Source organism: Capricornis sumatraensis, chromosome X (assembly GCF_032405125.1).
Source record: "Capricornis sumatraensis isolate serow.1 chromosome X, serow.2, whole genome shotgun sequence".
In the NCBI taxonomy this organism is placed as follows: domain Eukaryota; kingdom Metazoa; phylum Chordata; class Mammalia; order Artiodactyla; family Bovidae; genus Capricornis; species Capricornis sumatraensis.
In genome coordinates, this window is record NC_091092.1 from 111,527,367 (window position 1) to 111,552,560 (window position 25,194).

Consider the following 25,194-nt stretch of genomic DNA (forward strand, 5'->3'; position numbering starts at 1 on the left):
ACCACCACTCCCCATTTATATTTTGTAGTTATGTGCAAATACTGTGGCTACCAGCAAGTCACATAGAAAATAAAAGTCAGTGATGTTTCTGACTTTAAATGTTTAGAGCAGCTTTATACGTAACACTACCTGCATTTGAACAGGTTGCACATTGTACAAAGTGATGATTGTTGCTATAAGTTGTAATATTATGTACTCTCACCAGGATGGAAAATGTTAAGGAAAATTTTTTGTACTGACCAATAGGGTCTTTTCCAATAGTCAGTTCTTCCCATCAGGTAGCCAAAGTATTGGCGCTTCAGCTTCAGCATCAGTCCTTCAGGTTAGATTTGGCTAATGTGAACTAAGAAGGTAAGGGTATTCATTTCTATGATGCACCCTCTCCAAAACTTTGGATTGGCAGTGGCTGCCATTTTCTCAGTTTATAGCTCGTGCTGGGTGGACTTCTACTACAACTCTTAAGACATTTGGGATTGCAGGAACTACTATCTCTCTATGCCCCTTCAAACCTAGTGGTTCTAATACTGGCTTCTCAGTTGCTAGCCTATGGGTACTTCATCATCTCTTGGTTTCTCTTCATTATTTACACATTTTAGTCTCCTCATTAAATGATACACCATCACTCTTTTAAAGTGTGCCATCAGCTTTTGGCTAGGACTCTGACTAATACATTGGTAGTGGGGAACAGGAGAAACTTTAAGGTAGTTTTGGGGAGGGTGGGATAAACTGCTGGAGAAGGGATAAATGAAAGATATAAGATGGATAAAAGGGATCAACTGGAAGAGAAGGATTTCAAAGCTTTTTGTGGCATTCTATGAATATAACATGACTTTTGTATGTGAATGACTCTAATATAGTCTTAAATTGCTTCTTAATTATTTAGTTGGGTTCCTGTTTCTTTGCATGCACAACCAGGATTGAACAGGGCTAAGAGATATCTGGGATTTATATGACTAGAAGATACTACTAGGATCTATCGAGATTGGTTATATCATATTAGAACATTTCTCTCATGGCATCAGGAATATCCCAACCCAGTGCACATGCTAAGTGTCTATTGAAATTCAGTGCACTGCTATGATGTGTAACTCATTTTTATTGTCAGATAGGATAACGCTGTTTGACTTTTTGATATTTCCTTTTATTATGAAACAGAAATTTGGGAAAGCCCAATAATTTCTTCAGGAACAAGTAATTCAGTTCCGATTGTTACATGTAGATTCAGGTTGTTAAACATAAATAATTCTAAAAGTGGACATGACACAGCTGACAGTTGTCCGTCACTGTAACACTTTATATATCCGAGAATTCAGATCTCACATAGAATCATCTGCCTCAGAGTGATCCACTGCAGGCCCACGACAAATAGGGCAGGTTGAATGTTCTGCCAGCCATTGATCAATGCACTGATAATGGTACTCATGGGAGCATGGTAGGATGCGTAGCATGTTGCCTGCGGTGTATTCTGTGATGCAAATGGTACAGATTTTAGTTGCATCTTCCTCTTCAGAAAATCTTATAGGCAAGTTGTTAATCTGCAGTTCGCTAAGGCCTGTAGGTTGGTGTGGGTCTGCTTCAAGTAATAAGATAAATTGTTCCGGATTAAGGGAAGACCCAGAGTCGCTATCGTCATCTATTATTGGGGTCATTCGTCCATCTTCTTGCCCGGTCTCTGATAAGCCTGTTGATGAGCTTCCTTCTTCACTGTCTTCAAACATCAGTGAGCTAACTTCCGAATCTTCATCACTTGATCTAAAACCAGACATTTGATTAAATGTGGCACTATAAATATCGTAGGGGCTTGAAACTGATGTCAGTAGCAAACTTGAATCAGAATCATACCTAGCATTTGAAGCCGAACGAGGTCTGCTATCACTACCATTAGGTCCACGTCTTTCATTTGGTGACTGTGCCCTTCCCATGTTTTCACTTGGACGTGAGACACTATGCTCTGAAATACTGCCACTGTCCCTAAGGTTACTTGAGTCACTAAATACTGTCATTGTCTGACATAAAATAGTCTGAGTTGTAACAGACATTATACCACTTACGCTAGTACTTAAGCTAGTATTTAAAATTCTATAAACGGAATTTCTGATGGTATTGGCATAAGCTCTCTCATTGGCCTCATCAAAATCTGAAGACATAGGCTCCAGTTCTTCTTGCTCACTTTCTGAAGTGGTGGTGTTGTTTGGTAAGTCCGATGTTAACTGAGTTCTACTAACTTCTCTGTATCTCTGAGAACAAGCTGGACAATTAACTGGACAAGGACTGAAGGGTCTGGTTGGATTTGTCTCCCTCACTTCCCAAGATTCACTACTGCCCATTGTGTCTGAATAACATTCTCCAGGAACAGCATTCCTAGATCTAGAAGTTTCAGTAAGACCCCTATTTTGCAACTCATGTCCAGGCATTTGCTGTCTCAATGTTTCTTCATGCCCAATTCTAGAAAATGTATCATTCTCACTTATGAGAGGTTGCTTAAAAGTCTGAGATGGTATATCTTCATTCATTCTTTGAAAAAGTTCCCCCAGTGAATGTGAAGGTGTCCAACTGTCAGTCCTTGCTCTCGTTCTCCGAGAGTCTGGGCTCCTACTTCTTGGTCGTCTCTGACTTCTAGTCGGTGGGACTTCCATTAATGTTTCCATTGTATCGTGTTCTGATGCAGATGCTGTTGTAAATAGTGACTCAGATTGTGGATTTTCCACTTGCCTTTGGCTGTCTTCCGTATCTTCTCTTCTGGGAAGTTTTGCAGATGCTACATATTCACTTTCTGGATTTGAGTTTTCATCATCACACTCAAGATTGCTTTCTAAGCCAAATCTGAGCTCATCACTGTTAGCACTAATTTCACTCTCTTCTCTCCAAGACTGATTTTCTTTTTGTTCACTTGTCACATTTTCAGTTTGTCTGGAAGTGGTAAGCGAGTCTAGAAGAGAGTCCTCACTGGATTCATTATCTGAAGCATCTCTTCTATCTGTTAATTTAAAAAAATGGGGGGAGGGGCCATAAAAGAACTACCAAAATTGGAACTATCATAAAATAGCACTCTGAAACTTTGTTTAGAAAGCAAACAAAAATGAGAACTTAAACACTCAGATGTTTTCAACTGATTTCACATTTACTTTATAAGTTATACTTTAAAAGTTAATTATCTTTAACTTTAAAGTTAATACTTTAAAAGCTTTGTTATCTAGATTTATAAGCAAAGGCAGGGAAGTTTCAATTCCATCTGAAAAAGAGTACACTAATCCTAGATAAATTTAGAGAGGTTTTTACAAAGGGTATCTGAAGGAAGTCTGTTTTTCAATAGTTTGTCATATACACAGCCCTGTATACCACTGTGGGAGGAATGTCAAGAGACAACATTTTTTTTCAGTCCACTGTCAAAACACCAAAGCAATTAAACCAGGTAAACACCAGTTAAGGTACAGTGCTAGTATTTTAATTCAACTGATACTATTGTCTGATTCTCATTAGTCTCCAACATTACTACTCCTAGGCTCCTATATGCTTTTGATAATGTATAAGTTGTTTTAAAATATAAGATTATTGCCCAAATATAAGCAAAGTTTATAGGATTAAAAGTATTTGAATTTTGAATACTTCTTAATATTACCAAGGTTTTTAATTGGCATTAAGCTGAACGTCAGATCAAATGAATAGACTGAACCTAGCATGGTGCATATAAGACCACATTCCAGAACCTAAGTATTATAGTATCCTCTTCATTAGGTAGGAAAATCCTCTATTTTACACTGGGAGAGAAGGCACCATATCTGAGGTTCCAGCAGGGTTTCTCAGCCTTAGAACTATTTACATTTTAGCACTGGGCAATTATTATTTTGGGGAGCTACCCTGTGCATTGTGTCATATTTGGCAGCATCCCTGGTCTCTGCCCACTAGATGCTAATAACGCCCATGCCTCCTTCTGTGACAACCAAAAATATCTCCAGCTATTGTCAAATGTCCTTTGGGGTGGGGGAGAGCAAAACTGTCCCCAGTTGAGAACTACTTGATTGAAATATAAAATATTTCTTTTTGCTATTTTTTTACATGTCTATATGGATAGAGAGGGCTTCCCTCATAACTCAGTTGGTAAATAATCTGCCTGCAATGCAGGGGACCCCAGTTGGATTCCTGGGTCGGGGAGATCCGCTGGAGAAGGGATAGGCTACCCACTTCAGTATTCTTGGGCTTCCCTTGTGGCTCAGTTGGTAAAGAATCCGCCTGCGAAGCGGAAGACCTGGGTTCCATCCCTGGGTTCCATCCCTGGGTTGGGAAGATCCCCTCCATTCCAGTATTCTGACTTGGATATTTCCATGGACTGTATAGTCCATGGGGTTGCAAAGAGTCTGACATGACTGAGTGACATTCACTTTCATGCTGCTGCTAAGTCGCTTCAGTCGTGTCCGACTCTGTGCGACCCCATAGACGGCAGCCCGCTAGGCTCCTCCATCCATGGGATTTTCCAGGCAAGCGTACTGGAGTGGGGTGCCATTTCCTACTCCAATGCATGAAATTGAAAAGTGAAAGTGACGTCGCTCAGTCGTGTCCGACTCTTAGCGACCCCATGGACTGCAGCTCACCAGGCTTCTCCATCCATGGGATTTTCCAGGCAAGAGTACTGGAGTGGGGTGCCATTGCCTTCTCCATCACTTTCATAGATAGAGAAAATAATTTGGGACATAGGAGGACCTTTCCATTGAGGTACAAAACCAACCAACAAACAAAAACCAATAGTCTACTTCACACTAATTTCCCAATTAAAACAATCCAAATGTGAATCAGGGAAAAAAACCTACCCTGGCATTCTCACCGCAAACCAAGTAAATGTCAGTTCTTTTTTATGAGAAGTTCCTTACCAAATAATGTATGCCACTTCTGTATAATTTACTATTTACTGTTATGAAGTCATTATTAATACTATGAAGTTCCTTTTTCATCCCATCCTATTCCCCCCAAAGAGAAATATACCTGTATTTTCATCTGAGTTTCGTCGTAGATTTTCTTTCATTATTTGAAGCCTCTTCTGCAACTCTTCTTCCGTACTTTCACCTAGGGGGCCGAGCAAATTGTTGTCCCTCATAAGTATGTAATCTTCCTCACTCAGATCACTTACGAATCGGTAGTAATCATCTTCTCGAGCCAATCGGTCTGTCTGACCTCTGTGTCGGACCGAAACTCTGTCTTCTTCATCGTTGGAGTCTGAGCTTTCCATCTCGATGAACAGCTGGGAAATTATCTGAATTTCATGACATAGGGCTGAAACGCAAAAACCTCTTTCAAGCAATTTTCAGCTTCTACTTCCGCCTGGGAGTGACCCGAACACACTCAGTCGGATAACCATCCGCCTAGGTTCCCCCCTGCTCTGCTACTCAGCTACGGCACCTCAGCTCTGCAGCCTCTGGTGAGGCAATAATTGAGATCCGCCTCTACCTCACAACTAGCTTAGGCGTTGCCTAGGCATCCATTGTCTTCCTTAGGTAACTGAGTAGGGACTGGATTCAGGTTGGGTTTCATTTCATTCAAAAGCAACCAATATTTCTGAGGGTTTATAATGTACCAAGCACCATTCTTCACTGTCCACCCTACTACCACCACCTCCACCCCGCCCCCCCCCCCCCCCCCCCCGCAGATTAAGCTATCAGGGAAGCCCAACCATTCAGGTATGGCCTAAATCAAATCTCTTACATTTACACAGTGGAAGTGAGAAACAGATTCAAGGGATTGGATCTGAAAGAGTGCCTAAAGAACTATGGACACAGGTTTGTGACATTGTACAGGAGGCAGTAATCAAGACCATCACCAAGAAATGCAAAAAGGCAAAATAGTTGTCTGACGAGGCCTTACAAATAGCTGAGAAAAAAGAGAAGCAAAAGGCTAAGGAGAAAAGGAAAGATATACCCATCTGAATGCAAGAGTTCCTAAGAATAGCACAGAGAGATAAGAAAACCTTCCTCAGTGATCAGTGCAAAGAAATAGAGGAAAATAATAGAATGGGAAAGACTAGAGATCTCTTCAAGAAAATTAGAGATACCAAGGGAACATTACATGCAAAGATGGGCACAATAAAGGACAGAAATTGTATGGACCTAATAGAAGCAAAAGATATTAAGAAAATGTGGCAAGAATACACAGACGAACCATACAAAAAAGATATTCATGAACCAGATGACCAGGATCAAGTGGGCCTTAGGAAGCATCACTATGAACCAAGCTAGTGGAGGTGATGGAATCCCAGTTGAGCTATTTCAAATCCTAAAAGATGGTGCTGTGAAAGTGCTGCACTCAATATGCCAGCAAATCTGGGAAACGCTCCAGTGGCCACAGGAGTAGAAAAAGTAATTTTTCTTTCTAATCCCAAAGAAATGCAATGCCAAAGAACGTTCAGACTACCACACAATTGTACTCATCTGACACATTAGCAAAGTAATGCTCAAAATTCTCCTAGCCATGCTTCAATTGTACTTGAACTGAGACCGTTCAGGTGTTCAAGCTGGAATTAGAAAAGACAGAGGAACCAGAGATCAAATTGCCAACATTTGTTGGCTCATTGAAAAAGCAAGAGAGTTCCAGAAAAACATCCACTTCTGCATCATTGACTACACTAAAGCCTGTGACTATGTAGATCACAATAAACTGTGGAAAATTCCTCAAGAGATGGGTAGACCACCTGACCTGCCTCCTGAGAAATCTGCATGCAGGTCAAGAAACAACAGAATCAGACATGAAACAATGGACTGGTTCAAAATTGGGGAAGGAGTACGTCAAGGCTGTATATTGTCACCCTATTTATTTAACTTCTATGCAGAGTACATCACGTGAAATTGCAGGCTGGATGAAGCATAAGCTGGAATCAAGATTTCTGAGAGAAATATCAATAACCTCAGGTATGCAGATAACACTACACTTAAGGCAGAAATAGAAGAAGAACTGAAGAGCCTGTTGTTGAAATTGCAAGAGGAGAATGAAAAAGCTGGCTTAAAACTCAGCATTAAAAAAAGATAATGGCATCTGGTCCCATCACTTCATGGCAAATAGATGGAGAAACAATGGAAACATTGAGAGACTTTATTTTCTTTGGCTCCAAAATCACTGCAGATGTTGACTGCAGCCATGAAATTAAAAGATGCTTGCTCCTTGGGAGAAAATCTATGACCAAACTAGACACCATATTAAAAAGCAGAGACATTACTTTGCTGACAAAGGTCCATTTAGTCAAAGCTATCATTTTTCCAGTAGTCATGTATGGATGTGAGAGTGGGACCATAAAGAAAGCCGAACACCAAAGAATTGATGCTTTTGAACTGTGGTGTTGGAGAAGACTCTTGAGAGTCCCATGGACTGCAAAGAGATAAAACCAATCATTTCTGAAGGAAATCAGTCCTAAATATTCATTGGAAAGACTGATGCTGAAGCTGAAGCTGAAATTCTTTGGCCACCTGATGCGAAGAACTGACTCATTGGAAAAGACCCTGGTGCTGGGAAATATTGAAGGTGGGAGGAGAAGGGAACTACAGAGGATGAGATGGTTGGATGGCATTACTGACTTGATGGATATGAATGTGAGCAAGCTCAGGGAGTTGGTGATGGACATGGAAGCTTGGTGTGCTACAGTCCATGGGGTCTCAAGGAGTTGGACACTACTGAGTGACTGAACTGAACTGGAGTTTAGCAATCCTAATTTGCATGCTAGGTGTGTATTTGTGTGTGTGTGTGTGTGTGTGTGTGTGTGTGTGTGTGCATGCCAAAGCCTTTGACTGTGTGGATCACAATAAACTGTGGAAAATTATGAAAGAAATGGGAATACCAGACCACCTGACCTGCCTCTTGAGAAACTTCTATGCAGGTCAGGAAGCAACAGTTAAAACTGGACATGGAACAACAGACTGGGTCCAAATAGGAAAAGGAGTCCGTCAAGGCTGTATATTGTCACCCTGCTTATTTAACTTATATGCAGTGTACATCATGAGAAACACTGGGCTAGAAGAAGCACAAGCTGGAATCAAGATTGCTGGGAGAAATATCAATAACCTCAGATATGCAGATGACACCACCCTTATGGCAGAAAGTGAAGAGGAACTAAAAAGCCTCTTGATGAAAGTGAAAGAGGAGAGTGAAAAAAGTTGGCTTAAAGCTCAACATTCAGAAAATGAAGATCATGGCATCTGGTCCCATCACTTCATGGGAAATAGATGGGGAAACAGTGTCAAACTTAATTTTTAAGCTCCAAAATCACTGCAGATGGTGGTTGCAGCCATGAAATTAAAAGAAATTTATTCCTTGGAAGGAAAGTTATGACCAACCTAGATAGCATATTTAAAAGCAGAGACATTACTTTGCCAACAAAGGTCTGTCTAGTCAAGGCTATGGTTTTCCCAGTGGTCATGTATGGATGTGAGAGTTTGACTGTAAAGAAGGCTGAGTGCCGAAGAATTGATGCTTTTGAACTGTGGTGTTGGAGAAGACTCTTGAGAGTCCCTTGGACTGCAAGGAGATCCAACCAGTCCATCCTAAAGGAGATCAGTCCTGGGTGTTCATTAGAAGGACTGATGCAGAAGCTGAAACTCCAATACTTTGGCCACCTCATGTGAAGAGTTGACTCATTGGAAAAGACTGATACTGGGAGGGACTGGGGGCAGGAGGAAAAGAGGACAACAGAGGATGAGATGGCTGGATGGCCTCACCGACTCGATGGACGTGAGTTTGAATGAATTCCGGGAGTTGGTGATGGACAGGGAGGCCTGGTGTGCTGCAATTCATGGGGTCGCAAAGAGTTGGACACAACTGAGTGACTAAACTGAAACTGAACTGAACTGAACTGAAGATTCATTCTATAGCCATCATCACGGCGTGATAATTTTGCATGTTGTTGAGTCCATTTTGGATCATTGAACGTTTTACTCACAATAAAAATTTAGTTCCCGATAATGGCTGCATAGTATAAAGTCTATTTCCATTGCTCTTTAATAGCTTTTGAGGTTTTGACTTCTTAGAAGCTTTGGGAGGAAGTGATATGACATGGTAGAGCAAGCATAGGTTTTAGAGTAAGATTGGCCTCATATACAGTCTTGTGTGTGCCAATTATCTATGAGGTGGGCACATTACTGAGTCTCAAAATCTCTGAATGTGAAATGAGAGTAAAGTCTGGCTTACAGGACAAAGATTCTTAAATTATATTCTTATTCCCAAGATGCATTGACCTTCCTAAGTACTATTCATTGATGCCAGGTTAAAGACCCTTACCACAGACTAGAATCAGTTAAGATGTCAAAATGAAAGTGTATTTGTCAGAAGTCCCATGATGTTTGACCGCCACACATGATGTTTGACCGCCACATGTTACACACTCTTTCAAACCTACTTTTGGCCTTCCTTATTTTCCATAGGATGCATTCTTTTTTTGAAAAAGAAAAAAAAAATGTTTGTTTGCTTTCTAACAGTTGAGATTGATTTATTTGGGGCATGTTATCAGAAGAATAACAAAGGTGAACCACTAAAAGTGCTGTCAGTACACATGCAGAGGTTGATCAGCAAACCTTTTATTTTAAAATGAATGCAGAAAATATAAGGGATGTGTTAGAACTTAGATCTATGAAAGGATATACAAAAGACATATAACTATATTGACAGACTTGGGGAATGTTCCAAAGTATTATTTTTATTTTAGTATATTTGTTGCTCATCATTTGAGTGTGTCTTTGGGGATGTGTGTATTTAATCAGGAGAAAAACTAAAAATTAACAGTGTTTTTAGTTTGTTATCTTATACTAATAGCTCAAATATAGCTCCATTAAGAATGTTGATTGATAGGAATGGGAGATGATTCATCTGTAACCTTTTAGTCATTATGGTCCACATATACTAGTAAAACCTTCCAAAGTAGCCATGCTAGTTAACACATATTCAGAGTCTAAAGGCCACTAGCCATAAAACTAAGTGAAATATAGCAGTTTTTGCTTTATATCACTGTAATCCATAAGTACGTTTAAGGTTCACATGTGAAAATATGTCATGTGTTGGAAGGTAAGTAAAATTAACCTTTCAACAACACAAGTTTTAATGGCATAGGTCCACTCATATGCTATTTTTTTAAGCAGTAAATACTATAGTACTATATCATCTATGGTTGCTTGAATCCATGTATGCAGGACCACAGATAAGAAGGCCAACTGTCAGTAATACACAGATCTTTGTCTGCACCCCTAACTTCCTTCTTGTTTAAGGGTCAATTATAATGGCTCAAAAATTTAAAATTTACTCAGTTTGCTGAATGTTGCTATTCCACATGGATATGAATGCAGTCTGTGTTGGGTTGGGGGTGTCTGTGCTAACAGACAGCTCAGTGGCCTTTGGCTATTTTGACAGTCCTGAGAGTTGTGTTTATTCTTGCTTTTTCCTTTTATCATGGTGATCATAAGCCTTTTACCCTGTTCAATGTATATTTCATTCATCTGGATTTGCTGGTTGACTCTCCTGCCTGGCCTATAGTAAGAAGCAGGGTGTCAGAGAATCCAAGAGAGAGGACCATGAAGAGCTTGGTTTGAATCTTGCAGACAATATCTACCTGATATGATGAGGAATCCAGGAACTCTCCTTGAGGTATCCGTGTTAAGAACACCTCTGTGATTTTGTTTATTGATCTATAAAGTGAAAATAATTATTGAGTCATGGTAATATGGAGAAGGAAATGGCAACCCACTCCAGTATTCTTGCCTGGAGAATCCTGTGGATAGAGGAGCCTGGTGGGCTGCTGTCCATGGGGTCACACAGATTTGGACATGACTGAAGTGACTTAGCAAGCATGTATGCATTGGAGAAGGAAATGGCAACCCACTCCAGTATTCTTGCCTGGAGAATCCCAGGGACAGAGGAGCCTGGTGGGCTGCCGTCTATGGGGTCGCACAGAGTCGGACATGACTGAAGTGATTTAGCAGCAGCAGCAGCAATATGGTGACAGTTATGTGAGATAATATTTTGAAATCAGGCCCCCTTATTATATGCTCTTAGAGTTTTTGATAACACTTGTCACATTTATAATGTCATTTTTATTTTTAAAAATTGTGTTTATTTATTTTTGGCTATACTGGGTCTTTGTTTCTGCATGGATTTTTCTCTAGTTGTGGGAGGCAAGGGCTATTTTCATTGTGGTGTGCAGGCTTTTCATTGATATGGCTTTTCTTGCTACAGAGTGCAGACTCTAGGGCACACGGGCTTCAGTATTTGCAGCATGTGTGCACAGTAGTTGCAGCTCCCAGGCTCTAGATCACAGGCTCAGTAGTTGTGGGACACGGGCTTAGTTGTTCCACGGCGTGTGGAATCTTCCCAAGTCTGGGATGGTATTCATGACTCCTGCATTGGCTGGCAGATTCTTTACCACTGAGCCACCAGGAAAACCCCTATAATGTCATTTTAACTACCCGTGTTTTGATCTGCGCCCTCCTTTCCTAGTATACCCTCCTTTCCTAGTATAATTGTAAACTCGGAGAGGGAAAATCATCTGTTTTGCCCACAGTCGTGTTCCCTGGGACTAGCATGGTATCTCGCAAAGAAAAAATTTTTCACTAAAAACTTGTAGGAAAAAATGGAGGGAAACGTATTCACTTATTCTTACTCAGATTTTCCCTGTTCCTTCACCAGAATAGATTAATAGAATGAAAGAATGGTCAAATTGATATGATAAATTTTTAAAACCACTCAGAGAAAGGATGGAAGCTGTTCAGAGATGGAGAGGTCTTGAAGTTGTGTCAGCAAATGAAGGATCAGGGAAGTTTAACCTGAAGGAGAGGAGTTGTGATAGCCGTCTTCAAACATTGGAAGGATTATTACATAGGTAAGAGTTTAATCTTGTTCTGAGTAGCCCCAAGACATTCACAGATCCAAAACTACTGGATTTAAGCTATGGGGAGGCAGGCTTTTGACTGAAAAAAGAACCCTCTCCAAAAGAAGAAATTGGGTGCCTCAAGAAATAGTGTATTTTCTAGCACTGAAGATGTTTGAACATAGGCAAGATGAGGGGACGTTGGAACTTGGGAGTGTTTTGTTCTTTTTTTTTTTTTTTTAAGGATTTATAAATCAGTTAGGTGGTTAGGAGATGTGACCTTAAAAATCTGTGGAGTTTGTGATTCTTTGAGTCTTTTTCTCCCAACAAAAGAAAGGCAGGGGAGAAGGTGGGACTGAGAGAAACTGGATGAAGATATCAGGAACTCATAAATGGTGAGAGAAGGAAGTCAGGCAGATCAGAGGATAACTCTGTTTCAAGCAGTTGCTTGGCCCTATACAGAGCCTTGTGTTAGTTGCTCAGTCGTGTCTGACTCTTTGCAACCCCATGGACTATAGCCCACCAGATGCCTCTGTCCCTGGAATTTCCCCAGGCAAGAATACTGGAATGGGTTGACATTTCCTTCCCCAGGGGATCTTCCTGACCCAAGGATTGAACCCAGTTCTCCTGCCTGGCAAGCAGATTCCTTACCATCTGAGCCACCAGGGAAGCCCATAGAGAGCCTTAGAAAGCTAGTTACAATGTTCTTAACAATATTAGCATAGAAAAGAACTAACAAAACTCAAGGTTTCACAGTATTCTAACCTATGTCTCACTTGATAAATTTGCCACATATATCTTAGGGCATACCTATATGAAAGGCATAAATTTCTTTTTTTTTTCAGTGGTAGATGATACCTCTTAAAGAGTTTGTGACTCTGTAAATAACAGCATGATAATGAAAACCCTGAGGTGAAGTACATATAAAATATTTTACATATGTCTAGCTAGAGGACAACAATAATGTTAACTAAATGCTTAGAGAGGCCTGACAATACCATGTATTCACTGTGAAACCTAAAACAAGTTATCTACTATTCATTCATTCAACTCAGTTAGTGAGTAACTTGTGTAAGTTACAGGGGATATTGCATTGAACAAAACAGATAGATGTGTTCCCTGATGGAGTTTTTAGTCTATGGATGGCATTAAGAATGCAGTGAGTGAGAAGTGCAAACATTGGATAACTGCACAGTTAGGCACAAAAGTGGTTCTGAAATTTGTCTAGGACAACGTTTCTCAACCTCTGTACTTTTGACACTTTGAGCAACATGATTCTTTCCTAAGGTGTGCCTGTTCATCATAGGATATTTAGCAATATTATAGATGAGATAGTTGGATGGCATCATCAACTTAATGGACATGAATTTGAGCAAACTCCAGGAGATAGTGAAGGACAGGCAAGCCTGGCGTGCTGCAGTCTGTAGGGTCACAAAGAGTCGGAAAGGACTTAGCAACTGAACAACAGCAACAACTCATCAGGGCTTCCCTGGTTGCTCAGATAGTAAAGAATCTGCCTGCAATGCAGGAGACATGGGTTCAATCCCTGGGTCAGGAAGACCCCCTGGAGAAGGGAATGGCAACCCACTCCAGTATTCCTGCCTGAAGAATCTCATGGACAGAGGAGCCTGGTGTGCTACAGTCCATGGAGTCACAAAGAGTTGAACATGACCAAGTGACTAACATACTTTTTTCACTGACCTCTCCACACTGGAAGGCAAATAGCCCTCTTCTTATTGTGACAGCAATGTCGCAGACATTGCCTAATGTCCCTGAGAAAGCAAAAACATCCCTGATTGAGAATTGGTGGTCCCAGGGGAGCTCTTTTCTGAGGAGGTGACTTCTAACAAAGCTGGTGTTGGTCTTGGTGAAACCATGGAACATGTCCCTTGCTCTCCAATGGCTGTAATCTAATTTTAAAAAAAAAAATAAGAATCAATATAGTGTTATCAGTGCTACAGGAATATTGATGAAAGGCTCCTAACCCACAAGAGTGAACTCAGATTTAGGCTTTTCGGAGTTGAAATCTTGGTCAGTTGCTTACTTAACAACCAACTTAGTGTCTTCAGGCCCAGTTTTATCATGTATGAAAGAGGGTTAAGAAGGTGGCCCATTTCCTAATCTCTTTCGAGGACATAAGAATTCAAGTAGGAAAAAGCATTTATATTTTTTAAAAGACGCTTACTCCATAGTGGCTGTACTAGTTTGCATTCCCACCAACAGTGTAAGAGGGGTTCTCTTTTCTTCACATCCTCTCCAGCATTTATTGCTTGTAGGAAAAAAAAAAAAAAAAGACGCTTACTCCTTGGAAGAAAAGTTATGACCAACCTAGATAGCATATTGAAAAGCAGAGACATTACTTTGCCCACAAAGGTCAGTCTAGTCAAGGCTATGGTTTTTCCAGTGGTCATGTATGGATGTGAGAGTTGGACTGTGAAGAAGGCTGAGTGCCGAAGAATTGATGCTTTTGACCTGTGGTGTTGGAGAAGACTCTTGAGAGTCCCTTGGACTGCAAGGAGATCCAACCAGTCCATTCTAGAGGAGATCAGCCCTGGGTGTTCTTTGGAAGGAATGATGCTGAAGCTGAAACTCCAGTACTTTGGCCACCTGATGCGAAGAGTTGACTCATTGGAAAAGACTGATACTGGGAGGGATTGGGGGCAGGAGGAGAAGGGGAAAACAGAGGATGAGATGGCTGGATGGCCTCACTGACTCAATGGACGTGAGTTTGAGTGAACTCTGGGAGTTGGTGATGGACAGGGAGGCCTGGTGTGCTGTGATTCATGAGGTCGCAAAGAGTCGGACACAACTGAATGACTGAAATGAACTGAACTGAACTGATAGTTGATTTTAAATGTTCTGTTAGTTTCTGGTATGCTTCAAAATGATTCAGATTATCTATCTACGTACCTATCTATAGAGAGAGAAGGAGAGAGAGGAAGAATGTGTGTGTGTGTGTGTGTGTGTGTGTGTGTTCTTTCTCATATTTTTTCCCATTGTGGTTTATTACAGGATATTGAATATATGTTTACCTATGCTATACAGGAGGGCCTTGTTTATCTATTTTATATATAGGAATTAATATCTGCTAATCCCAAACTCTTAATTTATTCCTCCCTTCCCTGCCCCTGGAAAAAGCCTTTAAAACTAAGCCTGGTGCACAGTAAAAGGAACAACGAAGAGAAAGAAGAAAACATGTGATTTCTTTTTTTGGTGATGGTCCACATAGCATATACTTTAAGTTTGTATCAAAGAACATTGTGTGTGTGTGTGTGTGTGTGTAAACCACTAAGAACTTTATGAATAAGAAGTATATTATGGAATTAATTGCCCTTCCAGATCTTGACTATACTTTGACTGCAGGTGATTGTAGAAACAACATTAACTTCCTGGCACAGGACTTGACAGATATGTCAGTGAATTAAAACTGCAAGTTAAAAAAATATCCACATAAGATAGAGAGGCAATTTCAGTTCTGTGTGAATAGCATATACTATTTTATGAATGCCATTGTGTAACTGATTATTCATATGGTGGAAACAATGGTATACCCTTAATGGTTGGTAAACAAAAATCAATTCCATGTAGTAAAAATAACTTACTAGAAGCATAAACTCATAAAAATGATAAAAGGAGATGCAGGACATTAAAAACATGTGATGAGAGAGAGTTTTAGCAAGGCCCAAAATCCTGAAAACATAAAATTGGCACACTGATTTCACTGAAAGTTTAGAGCTTCCATATAGCAAAGGGAACAATAAACAAAGTAAAAAAAAAAAATGGATTAATGGTATTCTTAGAAAAAGTATTTACAAAATCTGACCAATGGGGGTTTACATTACTAATATGCTAAAAGGATACTATAGAAGTCAAGCAAATAGCCTATAAGTGTATGAAATAATGTTAATCACCCCTAGTAATAATTATATACAAGATTTACAGAAATGTTATGCCTCTGTTTAGTTTACTGTTTCTTTCTTCTTGATGGAATCATTTAGCACTAAGTAACAGATTTTAATTTAACATTACCAGAAATGCAGGTGACCCAATCAGTGCCCTTGATTATACTGCAGTGTTCAAATAAATAACATTTATTTCAGTTTTTATAATTCCTATAGAATATTACTGAAATATTTATCTTTGGTAGAAATTTTGTTTAAATTTAAATAGTGTGTTTGTATATCCAGTTTATGCCATTTACCTCATTTATCCCAATCCCAGGAACTGATTGTGCTTAATTGCAATTCAAAAGAAAAAGAATATTTGATTCTGAGATTTTTATACTTTTTTTTTAAGGGTAATAATTTTAAATTGTCTGATATAAACAAAGCAAGTTCCCTTTGTTCCTCAGAGGCTTTATATTAAATGGATTTTTACCTCATTGATAACATATTGTGGTTAAATTTCCCCATGATCTTTGTGTTTCTGTTTTCACAGCAGAAACTAACTCGGTCCATTTACTGTCCTTCATAGAACTGTGCTCTACAATATATTTTTTCATACAAATAGATACCTCTTTTTAAAACTGTGTAAATCCTTGCACAGAGTTTTCCCAGTTGGATCACTTCTGACTCACATTTCCTAAGGAGGTGTGAGGGTGGAGGGGAATGGCTTTAAGAAATGAAGTGCAATAAGTTTAATGCTTTCCTGTGATACAAATATAGGAAATGACCCTGAATGACATCTTTACTCTTGTCTGCTCATTTCTCCCACAGGTATGGTTCTGGTCAGCTATAGAAAAAATTGACATTTGCAGTGGGCCCTTTTATAAAAGAAGTGCCAACTTGGAAATGATTTATTTTAGAAACAGAGAGGATATAAACATATATATCCCCTGTCTCTGAAGTGTGAAGGTTGAAAAGCAAAGGGATGATCTTTAAAGTGTCTAAAATATTGCTTTGTGGCATAGTTTTACAAAATGCTTCAGATTAGTTTTTTTTTTTTTTTTTTATGGTCCCTCATGTTTTGCGTCAGTTGGTGCTACAACTTGAATCTCTATTTTTTAATTTACTTTTAAAAAACAGATATTTCATAGTGGTATGTATCTATCTCCCTTTAGATAATTAATGCTGAAAAAGCCAAAGTCATTCTAAGAAATCAAATCTGATATTTTCCCTAACATCACAATTTTTGCTTTGATTTCCTTTGTTTTTATACAACAAATATTCTCTACCTCCCTCTTCCTAAGAAGATGCACCAACTCAACACTGATAAAATTCCATTTTTAATCTCTGTTTATTTAAGGAGCAAAGATATTGAATGTTCAAATTAGAGCTACTTTTTAATATCAGAGTAATCACTTGCATAAATAAATCAAGCTTTAGCAAAATAGGAAACCTACATTTAACACAATTTCCCAAATATATACATCTCACGTTATAGATATATCTACTTATCCCCCATCATTCCTAAGGAATTCACAACAAAATGATCAAATCAAGTGGAAAACTAGAATAGAAATTGTTGATTATTTGTGATTAGAGTATTTTTATCATCTTTAAGAAAAATTGTTTTTTAAATTAACACAAAGGAGCCCTTAGCCCTATGATATTTTTAGCTCAATGTTTAAATTTAATTATCAAACTTTACTTATAGATTAAAAGATGAACTAAAAATGCAGAATCTATCAAGTAGTCCACATTGCATTAGCTGAAACATATAAAGTATAACAGTGAGTTAAATTTCCTGAGAAATTTGAGTTATTTAAAGTAGCAGGACAAACACTTTAAGGAAAGATTAATTGAAAAAAAATAGAATATATATGTCTATAAAATATAGTCATATAAAGTACGACCATATTTCTTCACTCTGAGCATCAGGGTAATGCAAAAAATAGTAACAACAACAAAAGCAGTGTGGTATGTCAGATTTCACCTTTTAATTTAAAAGAAAATGTTCATGCATAAAACATAGACTGGCGATTCGTTTCTTACATGATAGTATACATGTTTCAATGCCATTCTCCCAAATCATCCTACCCTCTCCCTCTCCCTCACAGTCCAAAAGTCCACTCTACACATCTGTGTCTCTTTTGCTGTCTCGCATACAGGTTCATCATTACCATCTTTCTAAATTCCATATATATGTGTTAGTATACTGTATTGGTGTTTTTCTTTCTGGCTTGCTTCACTCTTTATGGAAAAACCAAAACAGCATTGTAAACTAAAATAAAGTAAAAAAAAAAAAAGGTGAAAAAAATTAAAAAAATAAAAATCATGCTGAAATAAAAAAAATCAGATTTTATATATCTCTTTCTTTTTTATTGTATATTTAAACTCATTCATTAATTTGCCTTTTCCTGTTATTTTCAAATCTCTTTTCAAATAAAAGGATCTCCTTTAAAAAAAAAAAAAAGAAAATTTCACCTCCAGAGGGATTTTCTTTTTTGGGTTAGCTCAATTATTTCAGATCTTGTTCATTTAAATGGCTGATTTACTTTCCTTCTGAGATTTTTCTTCAGTAAGAAGAAAGAAATAGATTTTTGATGTGTATCCTGAGTAGAACTAATTGTTTATTACTAACTTTTAGGATCTCTAAGAGGCAGAAAAAGTGGAAGTGGGAAAGCCTATGGCACTTATAAATCTCCAAATGAAGGGATATATGCCACTGTGTGAAATGTTAAAAGCATGATACAACTTTACTAACAACAAAATTAATGAATGTCTCTGTACTGTATGTTTATTCTATTTTTAAAAAGTTCATTATAGACTAAATAGCTTTCTCTACTGTGCATCATTTTTGTATAATTTTTTTAAGATTGATAAACCCAAACATAACATTTATTTCCTTCAAGTAGCTTCCAACTTTTCCCCAGTAAAAAATGTAGATACCTCTACAGAAAACTTGAAACCTTGCTTAGGCACATATTACATTTTTATGAAAAGACTGTGTGAGTGGTGAGTCCAACCTTGACTTTTACATCTTTTTTTCACATTAGAATTAACCAGAGAGTGCTAAAGAAACATATATCCAGGTCCCAGCCCAGATTTATCAAACGTAAATTCCCAGGGGTGAGGCTTGGGCATCATTGTGTCTTTTTTTTTTTAATTAATTTTTATTGGTGTAGAGTTGATTTACAATGTGTTAGTTTCAGGTACAGCAAAGTGAATCAGTTATACATATATCTACTCTTTTTTAGATTCTTTTTCCATGTAGTTCATTACAGAGTACTGAGTAGAGTTCCCTGTGCTATAGAGTACATCCTTATTAGTTATCTATTTTATATATATTAGTGTGTATATGTCAATCCCTCTAACCCCCTGGAAACCATAAGTTTGTTTTCTACATCTGTTACTCTGTTTCTATTTTGTAAATAAGTTCATGTGTGCCATTTTTTAAGGTTCCACATATCAGTTATATCATACAATATTTGTCTTTGTCTGACTTACTTCACTCAGTATGACAATCTCTAAGGCCACCCATGTTGCTGCAAATAGCATTATTTCTGGGATTTTTATGGCTGAATAATATTCCATTGTATATATGTGCCACATCTTCTTTATTTCTCTGTTGATGGACACTTAAATTGCTCTTCTTAGGGTAACTTATTGTTACCAAACCCACTTGTCCCTATGAGCACTTCACGCTGCATTGAGTCTAGTGTTACCTGCTGATTCCTCTGGGATTTGCTGCAATAATAAACTTTTCAAGCACTAGAAAGTCTTGCCAAGAGACATTAAAGAGTTATCCTAATAGTTTAAAGAAAAATGCTATGGGGAAATAATGTGAGTTTTGCTCTAGTCAAGTGAATCATTATTTCTTTAAAGCTGAGTCTAAGGTACAGCCTGACTGAGACCTCTAGAGAAGAGAAATGGTGGCTCAAAAAGGTTGAGAAGCTTACCTAAGGCTACACAGTTACTGCGATGCTGACCCTGCATCAGAGTGTGCTTTCCTGTTCTATGTCCCTCTACTACAAGACTGCCTCTTATTACTATCTTCTTTTCTACTGAAAAACACATTCAAAGAGAGAGAGGATGTTAGAATTTATACTTCGGCATAAATTCCAACAAGGCTAATTCCTCCAGATATGTAACTTTCCTTATGTTAACACATAACCATTTAGCTGGAAGATGCAACTGAAGAAGTGCACATACAAGTTACCAGGTGATTTGGGTATGCCAGTTCATATTTCTTGTCAAAGTCAATGACTGAATTTCTTAAAATAGTTGTCCTCACAATGGTGTGTGTGTAACCTGGGGATGCATGAAGACCTTCCAAGGAGCAGGCACAGGTAGTTCAAAGGTCATCAACTTTATTCCAAGGTCATCAACTTTCTCTTGTACTCTTCACTGTACCTGAAGGTGTTAGTTGCTCAGTCCTGTCTGATTCTTTGTGGCCTCATGGACTGTAGCCCACCAGGCTCTTTGTCCATGGGATTCTCCAAGCAAATATAGTAGGGTGGGTAGCCATTTTCTTCTCCAGGGGATCTTCCCAGTCCAGGGACCAAACCCAGGTCTTTCACATTGCAGGCAAATTCTTTATGGTCTGAGCCACTGGGGAAGCCCCATATATTCTTCTATAGGTTTATAAATTAGTTGTTAAATCCCTATTTTCCTTATCAAGAGAAGCATTTTCAACAAGACCTTATTTTTATGTTATTTATCAAGGTTTTCATACATGTATATCCCTTTGATCAAATATATATGCTTTATAATTGTAATGATAACTCACTTCCCTGGTGCCTTAGTGGTAAAGACTCCACCTCCCAGTGCAGGAGATGTGGGTTTGATCCCTGGTTCAGGAAGATCCCCTGGAGAAGGAAATGGCAACCCACTCCAGAATTTTTGCCTGGGAAATCCCATGGACAGTGAAGCCTGGTGGGCTACAATCCATGGGATTGCAAACATGTTGGACACGACTTAGCAACTAAACAACAACAATGATAATTCAGTACAAAGAAAAATGTTTCATGGTAGAGCCTATGAATGACAGGAAAAAAAAAATTCGATATATATACATTTGTTGTTTGAGAAAATTGTAACAGGTGATCAATAAAATCATTCAAGTGTAAATATATATCTTTTATTTATCTATATTTATAGTGTGACTCAAATAATGTCCTTTGCAATCATTTAAACTAAGAATGAGAAATTCCAGATGCAAATTTAAAAATCCACAAGTGGTAGCAAGTTTTTCCAAGTTCTTCTTTAGTGGTTACAAAATCAGTTTAGAGACCCCTGACCCGTATCTCTAAGAGTAGGTTGGTAACTCCTGGAAAATTCCAATAGTTCATCTTGCTATGATGATAGTAACTATTTTTAAGAAAGCTTCCGATAAAAATCATTCATACACACTAATTTAAAAAAGATACTTAAACATTCATAATTTAGGAATCTAACATCATTTATAGATATAAATGAAGCTCTTAGTTTGTAAATATCAGAGGTAAGCTAGTAAAATGCAGAAATGTAAACTGCACTGATGTGTGCATAAATTAATGTCACCTACATATTGCCAGTAACAGTATTTTTTAGTCTCTCACTCTCTAATAACCAGACTAATAATTAATTAAAGGAAATATAATCATTTTTAGAATTAGCTATATGATGAATATTTTTAGAATTAGCTATATAATTGCTTGACTTCAACGGATAGATTAAAAGAATAAAGACTTTTGCTTGTTCAAACAGGATTTATCTTTTATCCAAACATTTACCCAGCTGATTGAATTTCACTAGTTTATTTTCCTCAAAGCATCTAATCCAGGTGGGTACTAAGTAAAGTAAAAAATCTCCCCATAGCACTTTGATGCCACCCATAGTTCTAAATGCTTCACTTGTTCACAGTTGGCATTTTGTGAAGGTCCAGGTTACTGAGAACATCTTGGATACTTTGGCAGGGCCCATGAAAACTAAGAAAATGCTGTTCTTGGAGATGGTGTAGTTTGAGGTAAGACCTATGTTTTGAAATTAAACTGATTTGTATTCAAGCTACCTTTTGGGAAAGTTGTTCAGAGAAGCTACCCTGAAGATTCCTATAAAGGAATCTTCTTTTCCAGGATCCTTGTGAATATGCAAAGCTATATCAATGTTTAGCACTAGGAAGTGTTAATTTCATTCTTTCCCCAGTTAGACTTGTCAAATGGAAAGAAAGTTATACAAAAGAATGAACTAGTTATTACAGATGACAGACAATAGCAAGAGATCTTTTACAGGATAAAACTACCTGTTAAATGATTTTAAAGTATTAGAAATGATTAACTTTTGTCAGATACTATACCACTATAGCAAATACCACTCTAATTAAAATAAATGAAAGACTTGTTTCTTTCCTGTGTACTTACTCATTTTTTTCTTTGCCTCATTCATTCATTGGCATAATATTAAGGGCAAATAATGTGCCAGACCCTATGTTAGATGTTGAATATATTGAAAATCTTCTAAGTACAATTCTATATATGTATACAGAAAAAAAATCATCAACCTTGTGTTATCACAATAGATGCCAAATGTTTATGGTATTCATGCAACATTCATAGGACCTCATATGGAATGCAGAGTCTTGCCAGAACAGAGGAATCTGATCACATTTACCTCTCCTTTTCATGTTCATTAATGGTACATCATCCAAATAACACTACAAAATAGAATTTGTCTTGAGAATATATTAGATTATCTTACACACATTGAGGATGTAAAGAATTGAATATATCTAGGGTAATTTTCTATACATATTGCATTATATACACATAATGCAATATGAATATAAAATTACATATCAAATAAATTTTTATGTTAAATAATAGGTAGCATCTATGATAATATATAGTCTTAGATTTTTTCTTTTGATTTTATAAAAATGATGTGAAGTGTATTTCATAACATAGCATTATTAGCATTTTCAAAAATGACAGAGGCAAAATCTAGAGGAAAAGAAGAACAAGAGTATAATGGACAGTACTTTACTGGAAGCCAGAGCACCATTTTATATTTCAAAGATGACAGGTTTCCCCTTTCTTGGTTTAACGTTTTCAGATGTACCTTGCCCATGGCTTGGTTAATTTCAAAGATGAAAATGCTAAACTGGAAATTAAATGCAACTTAATTTCCAATTTAAATTTCCTTCATTTTTGAAGAAGAAGAGATTAATTCTGTAATTGTAATTCTGGAAAATTCTTCGTGGAAGAAGTAATTCTGGGAGAGGTGAAATATGTAAGTGGGGGGGGGAGTTATCTTATTGAAGGAGAGAAGAATCTAAGTTATCATTATTTTGAAATGGGTGTTGAAATCTATTTTCACATAGAAATATACTGTTTTAGTAACTCCCTTGTCATTTTGCTCTTTTTCCATTATAAAATCCTCATTCCATTTAAGATCTGCTTCCTGTTGTATTAGCTCTTCCAAAGTTATCAAGAAATAATAGGCTACATATCATTCTGCAGATCTCAAAGCAATTATTTTTACATTTAAATATTAAAATATTGACCTTTTAGTGTCAATAATATTTCAGTTTTTTAAAAAAAGAAAGCTGTTTTAAGTAATAATAAATCTGTCTACTTAAGCAAACTCAAGAAACACATTTAAAATCTGCTTTTTAAGATGCCAACTCCCAGCAATAGGAATTGATCTTAGGCTGAGCAGAAGACAAGGCTGCATCCAATCAAAATGTCCATGGAAGTTCTGCTCTAGTGTTCTCATGTCCTCATTGGGTAACTCTTAATGCCTACTAGGATGATGGTCCAAAGGTAGATACAGAGCTTACATGAGATGGTAATATGGGTCAGGGGCAATTTCCAGCATACTGCTCACTCTCATAAAAACATAATGCAAATGACAACTATATCATTCTTTGAATCTGTTCACATTTATACAAGATGAGTCCATTTGCAGTGATCTGTACTTTAGGTATTGTAACTAACCAAAGACTCATGATATATTGTATACATTGTGGTGTTGGAGAACTGGCATCCTAATGTGTGACCCTGAAATGTCTCAGTGTTGTTGAACAGATCCAGAGCTGCTTCATGAAGGTCCCAGCTTAGTCTTAAGGCAGCCTCACAGCTCACTTCTTTGTGACACTGGAAAGGTCTTTGTCTGGGCACATGTCAGGCTTCTCTATTTTCCTAACAGTATGTTAATAAACACCTACTCATTTAGTATCCAAAGTGCACCTTTCTCAGATAGAGCTCACTCATACAGTTTCAGATGTTCTGCTGTCTTACTCCTAGCAAAAACCTGACTGAAGGTGATATTTAAGGACAATACTCCAACTCTATGATAACTTCTAAGTAGCCCCTGACCCTACAGTCTTGTTATTCTGTAGCTCTAAGGACTGGCTATCCATTGTTCCCTTTGGAAAGTCAAGGATCTTTCCTTACACCAGAAAGCTACAGGACGACATTACCTTGCCTTCCTCAGAAAAAAATACTATGAATTTTATTTTATTTACTTTAAATTTTTTATTGGAATATAGTTGACTTAAAATGTGTTAGCAAAGTGAATCAGTTAGGTGCTGTACTGCGCTTAATCACTCAACTGCGTCCGACTCTTTGTGACCCCATAGACTGTAGCCCCCTAGGCTCCTCTGTCCATGGGGATTCTTCAGGCAAGAATACTGGAATGGGTTGCCATGCCCTCCTCCAGGGAACCTTCCCAACTGGGGGATTGAACCCAGGTCTCCCACATTGCAGGCGGATTCTTTATCAGCTGAGCTACCAAGGAAGCTTGAATCAGTTATACATGTCCATATATCCACTCTTTTTTATATTATTTTCCAATGTTATGTCATTATTCTTTACCATCTGAGCCACCAGGGGGCCCTATATAGGTCATTACAGAATAGAATTCCCTGTTATACATAGGTCCTTATTAGTTATCCATTTTATATATAGTAGTGCATATATGTCAGTCTCAATCTCCCAATTTTATTTTAACATTATTTACTCAGACTCCATTAGAGATCAATCAAAAAATCATTAAAAATAATTTTTATATTTGCTTTGTATTTCTCAATCCTATCACTTCACTTTGTGTTATCAAAGGATGCCCCCGTGAGGCATATTCTTTTTAGGATTTAACACTAAAACAAAAATTATATCTAATGAAGGATAGTGTTTATATTTCTTATAAGGGTATTTCTTCCTTAGACTGAGGCATTGAAGTGGCCATCTGTCGTTAGTTTAACTTCAGAATCTTGCTTGGGATAATAGATTTAATAAATCTTATTGATCTTCCAACTAAGTTGTGTTAACTTGATTCTTGTTAAATTTACCTTTGTGCCTAAGCACACTCATCAGAACTCAGATCATTACCATGGCCTTTGTTTCCTCTACCAAAGGAATGAAAACAATTTCTCCAAAAGAATTCTGATACCTTAGAAGACATTGCTGCTTTATTCTTTTTTCCTCATACCACCACTTCCAAGATTATAAA

The 25,194-nt window shown here is 37.6% G+C and overlaps 2 protein-coding genes across 2 annotated transcripts in view; one reads left to right on the plus strand and one right to left on the minus strand.

The window, feature by feature from the left end:
* DMD (dystrophin) overlaps positions 1-25,194 on the plus strand; it is a 1,795,368-nt gene that overhangs the window by 636,137 nt on the left and 1,134,037 nt on the right. The window lies entirely within an intron of this gene.
* LOC138070655 (E3 ubiquitin-protein ligase RLIM-like) lies at positions 1,317-5,221 on the minus strand. The gene is made up of 2 exons (XM_068961893.1): positions 4,978-5,221; positions 1,317-2,977 (listed from the first exon to the last, which is right to left on the minus strand). Exons 1-2 carry the CDS (start codon positions 5,219-5,221, stop codon positions 1,317-1,319), a joined length of 1,905 nt encoding a protein of 634 aa, XP_068817994.1.